Source organism: Microcaecilia unicolor, chromosome 3 (genome assembly GCF_901765095.1).
Source record: "Microcaecilia unicolor chromosome 3, aMicUni1.1, whole genome shotgun sequence".
Taxonomy (NCBI): domain Eukaryota; kingdom Metazoa; phylum Chordata; class Amphibia; order Gymnophiona; family Siphonopidae; genus Microcaecilia; species Microcaecilia unicolor.
The window spans coordinates 219,156,768-219,169,310 of record NC_044033.1 but is presented as its reverse complement, the minus strand read 5'-3'; the positions used below and the strand labels follow the sequence as shown (position 1 = coordinate 219,169,310).

The 12,543-nt window shown below is 44.4% G+C and overlaps 2 protein-coding genes across 7 annotated transcripts in view; both read right to left on the bottom strand.

Moving 5' to 3' along the window:
• LOC115466322 (CD209 antigen-like protein B) overlaps window positions 1-12,543 on the bottom strand; it is a 351,731-nt gene that overhangs the window by 88,684 nt on the left and 250,504 nt on the right. The gene's annotated exons all lie outside the window — the stretch shown is intronic.
• The window catches only part of LOC115466323 (C-type lectin lectoxin-Thr1-like), a 52,698-nt gene that overhangs the window by 23,673 nt on the left and 16,482 nt on the right, over window positions 1-12,543 (bottom strand). Inside the window, exon 2 of the mRNA XM_030197500.1 lies at window positions 8,075-8,252. Within this exon, the coding sequence (XP_030053360.1) occupies window positions 8,075-8,177 (103 nt within the window). The 5' untranslated portion in view covers window positions 8,178-8,252. The remainder of the gene's footprint in view (window positions 1-8,074; window positions 8,253-12,543) is intronic.

Sequence of the window (12,543 nt, the reverse complement as noted above, 5' to 3'; positions counted from 1 at the left end):
TACAGTGAAAGAGGTCTGCGCAGTATAAGGTCCAACAAGCTTTGAGAGCAGTACCAAACGCCATGAAAGCCCCAAAGCAATCCGTGTCGGGTCATCAATAAAGTACACCTGTTCCACTGTTGACAGCCCTTTGTGCTGGGTTTTTTTTTTTGGATTGTTTATGCTGTGTACTTTGACCCTCTCCGCCGTCTGTTGTGGACAACGTGTATGCTGCATCTCTTTATATTGGTTGCATCAGGAGATCTAGATGAACTAGTCATAACTTTTGCCAAGCTATTTGCTGGGTTCATTAAAAAAAAAAAGCTCCGTACCATTTGGAAGTACTTTGAAACAAGTTATTATGGATGGTCGATGCTTGTGCTGTTACTATCATTTATTGATTACTGTAACTTAATAGTTGGGCTGCACAAAGACCTTACTCGAGAGACTTCAAACCATTCAAAGCACGGCAATCAGGCTAATCATTAGGCTATCGAAATTCAACAGCATCTCCCCTTTCTACATCAAACTACACTGGCTCCCCATCCAGGGGAGAGTGTTTTTCAAACTGGCATGCTTCCTCTTTAAAACTCTGCAAGGACTGATCCCCAGCTATATGCCAGCTGGTACTGCTTTGCAACCTCAACCAGAACTAGGAGACAGAAGTTGCTAATTTTTATCACGTTCCCCTCACCTAAGAATAAGAAGAGACTAGCTGTTCAAGCAGCCGGAACATTTTCTCCTTCACAATTATATCTCATGTTTCGGAAGCAGATAAAAACTTTCTTATTTAGGAAATATGTATTATAATTAGATTTCTGCCTGCCTCCGAAGTGACCATTGTAATTCTCAGAGGAATGTTCCGATTTTTATATCCCTTTAAGATGTTTGTAAACCGCTTAGAGCTGAAAAAGTGTTAGAGGGATATAACCCAAATGTAATGTAATGTTCATATTGTCAGTTAAGCATTTTATTTATTTATTTGTTGCATTTATATCCCACATTTTCCCACCTGTTTGTAGGCTCAATGTGGCTTACATAGTACTGGAGAGGTGTTACAGACTCCGGAGTAAACAAATACAAAGTGATGTTGTGGTAAGATAAAGTTCATGTGGCCTCCCCACACTAGGGAATCGTACAACAGAAGAGTTGTGTCATGTCCATTACATTCTTTAGTTTTGTTGTGTTGCAGAGATCAGGCATTTATGTTGGATTGGTAAGGTATGCCTTTTTAAACAGGTAAGTTTTTAGTATTTTCCGGAAGTTTAGGTGGTCATTCGTAGTTTTCAAGGCTTTAATGCGTTCCACAGTTGTGTGCTTATGTAGGAAAAACTGGACGCGTAAGATGATTTGTATTTGAGTCCTTTGCAGCTTGGGTAGTGCAGATTTAGGTATGTTCGTGTTGATTCGGATGTGTTTCTAGTTGGTAGGTCGATCAAGTCTGTCATGTATCCCGGAGCTTCACCGTAGATAATTTTGTGAACCAGAATGCAGATTTTGAAAGCAATGCATTATTTGATTGGGAGCCAGTGTAGTTTTTTACGAAGGGGTTTTGCACTTTCAAATCGCGTTTTTCTGAAGTTAAGCCTAGCTGCCATGTTTTGAGCGGTCTGAAGTTTCTTTAAGGTTTGCATCCCGCATAAATTCCATTGCAGTAGTCTACATGGCTTAGTATCATTGATTGTATCAGGTTTCGAAATATTCCCCTCGGGAAGAATTGTTTCACGCGTTTGAGTTTCCACATTGAGTGGAACATTTTCTTAGTTGTGGATGTCACTTGGCTCTCTAGTGTTAAGTTGCGGTCCATCAAAGGATTTCTCAGTAGGGTCAATATTTAGCTGATAATGGTCAGCAATTTTTTGTCTGTTGCTGGCAGGATCCACAGATATTTTAAGCCAGACCATGTCCGGGCACTGGGCATTGAATATCTGGTTATAAGTAGCTGGATAACACTTTTCCAGTTACTTGCGATATTCAGAACTTAACGGGATAAGTTAAACTGTATAAAGATAGGACTGTGTTTTATGTGGTCCAATTTATCTGGTTTAATGATCCAGTTAGGTGCCACCCTTGGACTGCCTGTAAATAGCCCGTTTCAGCTTATGTGCTATCTGGGTATATGCAATGGCATTATTATTTATTTATTTGGATTTTGCTCACACCTTTTTCAGTATTAGCTCAAGGTGAGTTACATTCAGGTACACTGGGTATTTCTCTGTCCCTGGAGAGCTCACAATCTAATTTTGTACCTGAGGCAATGAAGGGTTAAATGATTTGCCCAAGGTCCTAAGGAGCAGCAGTGGGACTTGAACTAGCCGCTTCTAAAGGTGAAGACAGATGCTCTAACCACTAGGCTACTCCTCTACTCTGATTATCCAATTAAATGCTGCTGAATGTACCTGGTTAGCGCTGGACAAGCTATTTAAACAACCAGGAGCTTCTCCTGGCTGTTTAAATTACTTTGCATATAGATCCCAATATTACTACTACTAGTGCCTACCGTCTGTGCCCTGAAAATGGCAAGGACAAATCAAGGTCAGGTATGCATTTAAAGTAGCTCATACAATGAGTTTATCTTGTTGGGCAGCCTGGATGGACCATACAGGTCTTTATCTGCCGTCATCTACTATTTTACTATTCTACTATATTACTACTTATCCTACATAATTTGCACCTGCAACATTCCATCGCTGTCTGGCTGCCTGGGTTCGTAACATCTGATGACATCAGCTAGCCTCCAGTGTTCCATTCCCCCTCACTGCCCTGCCCTCGTGTCAAAATGTAATGACGTCAGAGGGTGGAACAGTGAGAGGGAAGGGAACGCTGGAGGCGAGCTGACGTCAGGAGGGATGTTATGAACGGAACGGAAGCCAGCACCAGCCAGCCAGCCAGCCAGAGAATGTTCAGGTACAAATCGAGGGGAGGAAAGAATCGCTGGACATTGAGGGGGGGAGGGAGGAAGGGGAGGGGAGGCAGAGGAGAATTGATGGACATGGATGGGATGGGAGGACAGTAGAGGAGAGAATCGTGGGACATGGATGGGAGGGCAGGGAAGAGGAGAATCACTGGACATGGAGGGGAGGGGAGAGGAGAATCGCTGGACATGGATGGGATGGGATGGGATGGGAGGGGAAGGGAGGGGAGGGAAGAATCACTGGACCTGGAGGGAAGGGCAGGGGAGAGACAAAAAAATCGCTTATAAGAGAGCCTTTCTAGAGCCCGTTTCATTTCTAAAGTGCTAACAGTCATATAAAGCACTATGTAAACACATAACATTTACATTGGCAATTATACCCCTGTGACAAAGTTAGATCACAAGTCTCCATGAGAAAGAAGACTACAATACCCAGGGAAGGGCGTGTCAAGATGGCGGCCATGCAAGTTTGTTAGCGATCAGTGTTTGTCTGCTGGCGTTACCTTTTTTTCCTGATTTCCTCAAACAATGCCCCATACGAAAAGAAAAGGGATGGTGAAAGCCCGCTATACAACTGCTACTTCTCTAAGTGGAGTGAAGACTCCTGCTGAAGGAATCGAGAGAGGAGAATCGATCCTTCTGGGAAATGAAACATCATTGTCGCCTCCAGATCTCAACCCTCCACCGCGCCCAATCGGGGTGAGGCAGGAAGTGCAGCGGCGTTGGAGATCAGGGCGGACTGCACTTTCCTGGCAGTACCTCTTCTGAGGATGTGAAGAGGAAGAAAATGGAAGCGGATAAGGCTCCCATGGTGATAACCCTGGAATCCATTTGGAATGCTCTACAATGATTAACAACAATGGTTACTAGCTCAGTGCAAGAAACGGCGCTAGGATTGGCCTAGTGGTTAAGGTGGTGGACTTTGGTCCTGAGGAACTGAGTTCAATTCCCGACACAGGCAGCTCCCTGTGACTCTGGACAAGTCATTTAACCCTCCATTGCCTGCTGCCTTGAGCCTGCCATGAGTGGGAAAGCGTGGGGTACAAATGTAACAAAATAAATAAAGTTGATAGTCTTGTAATATCGATGGAAGAAATTAAGCAAGAAACAAAACAACAACAAATTACACAGTTACAAACAGAGGTAACAAATATAAAAACTGTTTCTAATGCTACAATTGTGGATATGACTGTGATATGTCGTAAAGTGGAGCAAATAGAGAACTATAATCGCCGTCTGAACTTAAGGATTTTAAATTTCCCGATGGCAGTGGGTATAAACTCGACGGATTTCTTTAAGAATTGCTTGAAGTTTTACATTTTCCTTTAGAAGCAATTCCTCCATTAAATAAAACTTACTATATGCCAATATCAAATCAAAATTTAGCAGAACAACCTGACACAGGAAATATTTTATATTTTTGTTACATTTGTACCCCGCACTTTCCCACTCATGGCAGGCTCAATGCAGCTTACATGGGGCAATGGAAGGGTAAGTGACTTGCCCAGAGTCACAAGGAGCTGCCTGTGCCTAAAGTGGGAATCAAACTCAGTTCCTCAGGACCAAAGTCCACCACCCCAGTGGCGTAGCTACAGGTGGGCCTGGGTGGGCCAGGGCCCACCCACTTTGGACTCAGGCCCACCCAAAATTGTGACACTTGCTGTGGCTGATGGGGATCCCCAAACCTTGCCAGCTGAAAATTTTCTCTCCTTGGGCAGCCAGCACTCTTCCAAATGTCAGCCAGCAGCACTTGCCTTGAGCTGACACAGACTGGCCCTTCTGCACATGCTCAGTTTTCGCACATGCAAAAGCATTGAGCATGCACGGCCTGCCAGCAGCAGCATCAGTTTGAGGCAAGTGCTGCCGGCTGCCGTTTGGAAGAGTGCTGGCTGCTTGTGGAGGAGGAGGAAATCTTCAGCTGGCAGGTTTTGGGGATCCCTCCAGCTCAAGTATTTAATATTTGGGGTTTGGGGGCAGGGAGGGGTGGAGAGAGGAGCAAACCAGAGGGGGACCGGGGGGGGGGGGGGGGGTGGTGAATTCCATGCCCGCCCACCTTGGACTCTGGCCCACCCAAAATTGGCCATCTAGCTACGCCCCTGCACCACCCTAATCACTAGGCCACTCCTCCACTCTAATAAGGTTCAAAAGTTTGGAATTGAGCAAGGTCTACAAGATATTTCAGCTATATTGTTAGATTCATTGACTGATATAACTCAAAGGTCTACTTTAATAGTCTCATTTGTGTTTGAGCAGGATTTTAACTCCATTTTAAAGATGTACTTTAAGAATTCTTTAAAATCTTTTTTGTGGATACAGCGTTTGGATCTATCCTGACGTAAAAAAATCCACCCAAGGTAGAAGGCGGAAGTTTCTAGCACTTAGAGAAGAAACAAGGTTGATAGGAGCAAAATTCTTGTTAGCTTACTCATGTAAACGTATAGTAAAATACTTGGAAAATAAGTATGTTTTTTGGGAACCTGAACAACTTAGTGCCTTCCTGAAATTAAAAAGAGCACCCACTGGATCCAGGGAAGGAGAATAATGAGATTAAGAAAAAGGAGAGGGAAAAATGGCCAGGCCAATTTGTATATTATATATGTTTCTTTATTTATACTCCTTAATTTCTCACATGTCCCCCTCCTTCAACTGTGGTCTAAGGAAGAGATGTATGATTCCCTATGTATAATATATACCTGTTTAAATTTAATTTCTCTGTATTGCAATTTGCAAGTGAATTTGTATCACTTGTAAAGTTTAATTGAAATTAACAAAAATAAAATAAAATAAAAAAAGACTACAATACCCAGAACCCCTCATGGGTCAGGATGGGAAAGGCCTGCCCAAAGACCAGGAGGAGAATCCTAGTAAAGACACGGGGGCTTGCCATTTTTCCCAGCCCCCACTAGAAGTAGCGTCAGAGATGAAGTTCAGTACCCTTGGCTGAGAAAGCAGTACGTGATTCCTCCTGGATGTGGCCAACAGAGGAAGGCATTTCTGAGGATTTTGCAGGAACCAGAACTGGACAGAGATGAATCTGAAAGGGAGGAGTCCATGGAGCATATGGAGGAAGGGAAAGACATGCCTGGGGAACCCACAGCAGAGCCTACAGTTATGGAGTGGGAAAGTACAGAGCAGAACTCCAGCAAGTAAGGCAGCGTGGGAGGACACAGGTGAACAGATACTGTGTAGTGGAAGGTGTGTTGCCAACCCTTATTATAAAAGGGCTACTTGTGTTAACTGGAGACTTAAAAGAAAAAGGTTGCTAATAATATATTTTTTTGAACTGATGAATTGCAAATAATGTTTTTATTTATTTATTTATTTTTGTGAACTTCTGAATCTACCAAGATAAATTGGTTGAACTGCTTAAAAGCGGGGGGGGGGGGGGGGGGGGGGGGGAATTGGGTGAGATACTACAAGAGACCTAAGGGATATAGCTAAGGGCTACCTGCGACAAGAAAATGAGGAACTGTGAGATATTACTCTCTGGGATCTGGATTTGAGAATTTGTTTTTTTTTTCTTATTGGGTAATCAAAAGACTACCTGGACGAGAGGGGTTAGCTCCCAGGAAATCCCCCCTGTGCATCCCTTGGGCTCTTTTGGGACTGAATTGTGTGTTTGTGAGAGGAAACAGGCATCTAGAGAAGGACAGATTGCTGCTTCTAGAAGATCCCACCTCCCCCTCTTGGTATTACAACTGAGAAGAGGACCCTCTGCCACTCCTGGAGACTTCAGCCACCGCCTCGAGAGATCACAACCTGCAAGATCCCACAGGAGCTCACAGTGGTTTACAATAAGATAAAAATGCAAGGCATTTTTTGTGAACTACAAAATTTTAAAATACACTCCATTACTTACTAAACGATTGGAAAAGATGTGTTTTAAGAGCTTTCTTAAAGCATTTCATCTGACTTAATGTTCTAATATTCAAAGGTAAGGAATTCCACCATTTCACGGACCAAAATGAAAACAGACCATCAAAAGCAGATCTATAAATAACTCCTTTAGGATTAGGATATTGAAGTTGTAGTGAGGAAGGGCAACTTAGGCACGCTGCAGATCTAGGGGTTATAGAACTATCCTACCCACAATGCCAGGAGGGAGAGGGAAGGAAAGGCAACCTAGAAACCCCGACATGGAATCCTTCCATTGGCGGGAAGGGAAGGAAACGGGGGAAAAACAGCTATACCAGAGGGTGGACAGTAGGGGGAGCAGCCATGCTAAAACTCCGTTTCCATGGTTAAGAAATCAATATAAGATTCCACCCACCTGGGGAGAAGGAGAGAGAGAAGGTGCAGGCCAGCTGATGAGAGGGAGAAATTGAGTGAGAAGGGTGGAGATGCCCCTGATTGGATGGAAGCCATTGAAGAGGGACCTGATTTACCTATAGTGGAGAACAGTTTGGAGGAGCAAGTACCCATGGACTATGAGGATACAAATGACCAAAGTTTGCAAGTATAAAGAAGCGGCAGTGGTCGGACACAGAGTGAAGTAGCTGTGAAGAGGGAGGTGAGCTGCCCAGCCTGCAGTACTCTTGAGAGAGAAAGTATTCAGAGAGGAGGTGATTTTTCTTTTTCTTGCCTGATTTCTTTTGCTATGGACTATGCTTAAAGAGACTTGAACTGTGCTGATAAAGAAAAAGGACTGAAAGCCTTTTTTCTTCTCCTGGAGAACTCTAAAGTGAACTGTAAGCTATATTATGGACTGCTGAGAGGATTATGTCAGCGGTCTCTAAATTAAAAACTGTGAATCTTGAAGGGAATTTGGTGTTTGACTTTTGGATTGTGTGAAAGAGAGAAGCTCAAGCCAAGGCGGAGAGAGCCGTGGAAGTTATTCTAGATTTACACCTGTCTTTTAGATTGTAAGCTCCTTGAGCAGGGACTGTCCTTCCATGTTAAATTGTACAGCGCTGTGTAACCCTAGTAGCGCTTTAGAAATGTTAAGTAGTAATAGTAGTATCTGCCCCACAAAGTAAAAAAGACAGTCTATCCAATAAAGTAGCATCGCCTTCAATGATATCACTCTCTGCCCTGCCCCTGGCGATTGGAGCCTGAGCTCCTGCTGTTGGGTCAGAATCTCCTAATAATTAGAAGTGCTGGGGGAGGGGCTATTAAGGAAACACAATAGCATAGAGGGGGAAACCATGGGCAATGACCAGAGATGCAGCAGCTGTTGCTTACCTACTTGTCCCATGGGCTTCTTCACCTTCTCGTTGTTGGTCTTGACTTTCTTGAGCTCAAAGTTGTTCATATACACATTCTCCGTGGCTTTAGACTCCTTCATTCTGGGACTCTTCTCAGTTTAATCTCTTCATTCACTCTGGGCTCTTCTCGGCTTACTGTTCTCTAGTTATCCCCCCTGTGGTTTCAGAAAGGGAACTGATAAGGAGAGGAAATGGCTTTGCAATGGGATGAAACCACACTTCAAACTGGCTTCTTTCACCGACACGCCTTGAGACGTTTACCAAGCTGCGCTAGTGTATCACCCCCTCACTTCTGATTGAAATGTGTGGTAAACGCTGGGTTCTGTTTGCCTTTCTATGTAGTCGTGGCTCTGAACCCAGCTCCCAGAAGTGGAAGGAGAACAAATATACTAACCACGTCTCGTGCCCTCAAAGGACATGAGAGGAAAAATAATCTATTTGTAGGGATTTCCCCTGATTTTGGGCAGAAACACAATAGACTCCTTTTCAGTTAAATAAAAAACATTTAATTGTAAATTTAGTTGCATGCAACAAGTAATAGGGTTTTCCCCCTTTTGTGTTTCTAAACTGTATCAATAACTAACTGTATCATGTTTCTACACAGAACACCACACTTCACAATATAACTTAGTAAACATTACAGGTTACACCTTTCCAGGAGCCACCAATACTCAGACCAACTTTCAGGTAAGATTTTTTTCTTTCTCTGTCTCTTTTCTCCTTTAGGGATTTCTGTCACTTAGCTGTTGGTTTGATGTTGAAAGTTGCAATACATTTTTTGCGTTGGGGCCCGGATCATCGAGGTATTTTCTCTTCTTCCGTTCTTCTCCTTACACCTCTCTCTTAAAACTAAAATAATTGGAAGCAAGACCCTCTCTCCCTGAAAATTGCCAGCAACCTTCAAGGGATATTAAACAGTGTTGCAAGACTGTGGCCAACTTCTCTAATCCAAATAAAATTAAGTAGATATTCCCTTCTAACACCTAAGTTGTACTGCAATTCTCTATTCTGGGTGCTGCGGTGCTTAGCTGTCACCATAGGCGTAGTTTGACTGTTTTATTTGGGGGGGCAAGGGATGGGGCGGAGCTTATTAGCATATTCATTTGCATATATACATATGCAAATGAATATGCAAATATGGAGGAAGGAAGGGAAAAAGAGCTGGCTTTTTGGGGGAATAACCATAATGAATATGTATGAGATATCAAGCCAGCTCTTTCTCCCTCCCTTCCTTCCTTCTTTCCTCCTTACCCAGCACTCCCTCTTCATCTCCAGTAGTATTTCCCGCCCCCCTTTCCCATACCATACCAGTGTTGACCTTAGAAATGCATAGGCTCTATATGTAGATCCTTCAAGAGGTAGTGTGTCGTGATTTAGGCTCTACACCCTTTCTGATGTTTTGGTGCCACCTCAGTAAGGCCAACACACAATCTCTCCACTGCAAAACGCTATACACAAACTTGTACAAAAACACACTCATATTCTTACTAAACCATAACAGCACTAATTCCAAGGACAGACTCAGCATGCAGCAATACCAGAAAAATTGAAACTTACATGCAAAATATCACAGATGCACATTTCCAAAAGCTGACATATTCCAATTAATAAATTCTGAATAAAATACTTTTTTCTACCTTTGTTGTCTCATCATTTAGTTTTTCTATTCGCTTTGGTCCTAGTGTCTTCTGTTTTATGCAGTGCCTTCTTTATGCAGTAGCCCTGTCTCTACCCTTCCTCGAGTTTCAGTATCTGCCCTCAACGTGTCCCTCACCCCAACCTTCATCCTGTTATTCCTGTGTTTTTTGTTAATTCTCCCCTCTTCCAGCACCCTCTCTTTCTATTTCCTCCTTTCTATACAGCACCCTCTCTCCCTATTTTCACTCCTCTGACCAGTATATTCTCTTTCTCTCACCCTCTTCTGTCCAGCATATCCTCCTTCCCTTACTTCAATCCAGCATCCCTCCATGTCCCCTTCCCTTCCATGTCAGCTTCTCCATTATATCATTATTTCTCCTATGTCCAGCATATCCCCATCCCCATACAATGTCTAGCACACCCCCCTATCATTTTCTTACCTCCCCATTTCCAGCATCTCCCCTGTCTTCTTACTCACCCTATGTCCATCATCTTCCAATATCCCTTTTTCCCTCCCAGCATTGTCCCTGTATGCCCTTATCCCCTCTGTCCAGCATTGTCCCTTTGTGTCCCTATCTCTATGCTCCCTCAATGACCACAATCTCGCTTCTCTGTCTCCCTGGCACTCTCTTTTCTCTTCCCTTCCTCCTACCATCCATTCTCCCTTCTTCCCTCCTACCAGCAAATCCACATCTAACAATCCCTTCTCCCCCCCAATCCATCACCTCTTCCTCTCTGTTCATCATCCCCCCCCCCAAAAAAAAATATCCAGCACAGCAGACCTGCACCTCTCTCCCTCCATCCTGTAGATCCTCCTTCTGCCCTCCATTCACCCCTACCCACATGGTTCCATCACCTCGCTCCTCCTAAAGGTGCAGCTGAACAGTACCTCCATTTTTCTCCTTTTCTCACCCCCCCATCCCGGTTCCAGCGTCTCTCCTTTTTCCTTCCTCCTCACTCACTTGCATTGATCGCTGCCGGTAGCGGCACTGCAGCCAGCCAGCAATAACAGCAGTCTGCCTCGGCCTTCCCTGCTACATGTCCCGCCTCCTCTGGTACAACTTCCTGTTCCGCATAGGCGGGACGTGTGGCAGGGAAGTCCGAAGCAGACTGTTGTAATCGCTGCAGCGCCGCTACCAACAGCCCCTGGTACCGAAGTTGAAGCGGCGAACGGGCGGCCGGCAGTAGTAAAGGCAGCAAGTAGCAGACAGGCTCGACTCCGCTTTCCTGCTCTCTCTGCGTCCCGCCTTCCTCTGATGTCATTTCCTTTCGGGCGAGACGCAGAGAGAGCAGGAAAGCGGAGTCGAGCCTGTCTGCTACTTGCTGCCTTTACTACTGCCGGCCACCCGTTCGCCGCTGCGGGTCGTCGTCGTTTGGGGGGGCAAAGCCCCCCCTCGCCCCCCCCAGTCTACGCCCATGGCTGTCACTCACTCTGCTCAAGATTCTCTCTCTCTCTTTTCAATCAGTGAACATTCTTTTCAGCTCTCCCTTAATATTTAATATGGAGAACTCCCACAGCCTCCTTTTTCCCTCCTTTGCACCTAAGACTGGGTTTTTTTCTTTCATTCACCCTTTATCTGTAGCCCTCCCCTTTTCACTAACAATCCCTTTCCTTTTACCCTTCACCAATCATCCAACAGCCACTTTACATCAGGCAGACTTTCTGTACACACTTTCCCTATTACCCTCCTTTCTCTTTTCTCATTCCCACACTTTTACCTTAGCCATACTACTTTCCCCTTACAAATGCCTTCAAATCCTCAACTCTCTCTCAGAGCTCACTCACAACACACCTTCTTCTTCAAAGCCATAAGCACCACTCAACTGTCACAAGCTCCCGTTTCCTAGGCAACCCCTCCTTAGCTTCCCATTCCAAGTTACCTTGCTGACCGGCAGAATGCTCGCCAGCACAAGTACAACCCCATTTTACTTTTGATTTTCCCATAGACTATTATTTTTTGTTTCCCTCTTTTCCCTTCCCCTTCTCTTTCCTTTAACCCCTTGGTTACACTAGCGGCTGCTGTCGGCATCCAAACTCTACACTGTATTAGCGCAGCACCAGCCACTGGCGCAGTTTAGTAAACAGAGGTGTTTGTCTCCCATTACATCAGGCACCCTTTGAGATAATCTGTTTGGGGCAGATTAAATTTGCTTGTTTAGGGGTCCTTTTACTAAGGTGCGCTGAAAAATGGCCTGCGCTGGTGTAGACGCATGTATTGGATGCGTGCAGGTCCATTTTTTAGCGCACCTGCAAAAAAAGGCCTTTTTTGGGGCTGAAAATGGACATGTGGCAAAATTTTAAAAATTGGTGCGCGTCCATTTTGGGCCTGAGATCTTACCGCCACCCATTGATTTAGCAGTAAGGTCTCACGCGTTAACCGGGCGGTAATCGTCAGCGTGCATACACTGCCGATTACAGCCCGGATAGCACCACGCACCGGAAACTTTCTGGCAGGCGTAGTGGATGCACGTAAAAAATGAAATTACCGCACGTGCCACACAGTAGCCGGGAAGTAGTTCCAAATTGGCGTGCCTGGGCGTCTACGCAGCTTAGTAAAAGGGCCCCTTAATTTTTAGGTTAAATTTTGATAGGATTACTCTTTGTTTGCGCTCACATCTTTGTTTCCTGTGCATAATCGAACATTATTCAAAGCTGCTTGTTTGTTATTCCATTCAGAGTAGTTTGCTTAAAGACTTTTTATTTGGTCATTCGACATGGTTACAACAATCTTTTATTGTTATTCCTGTAGTGCACCTCAAATTTTCTTATGGATGATTTATTTATTTCTTCCCACACGCAGTAGTAAT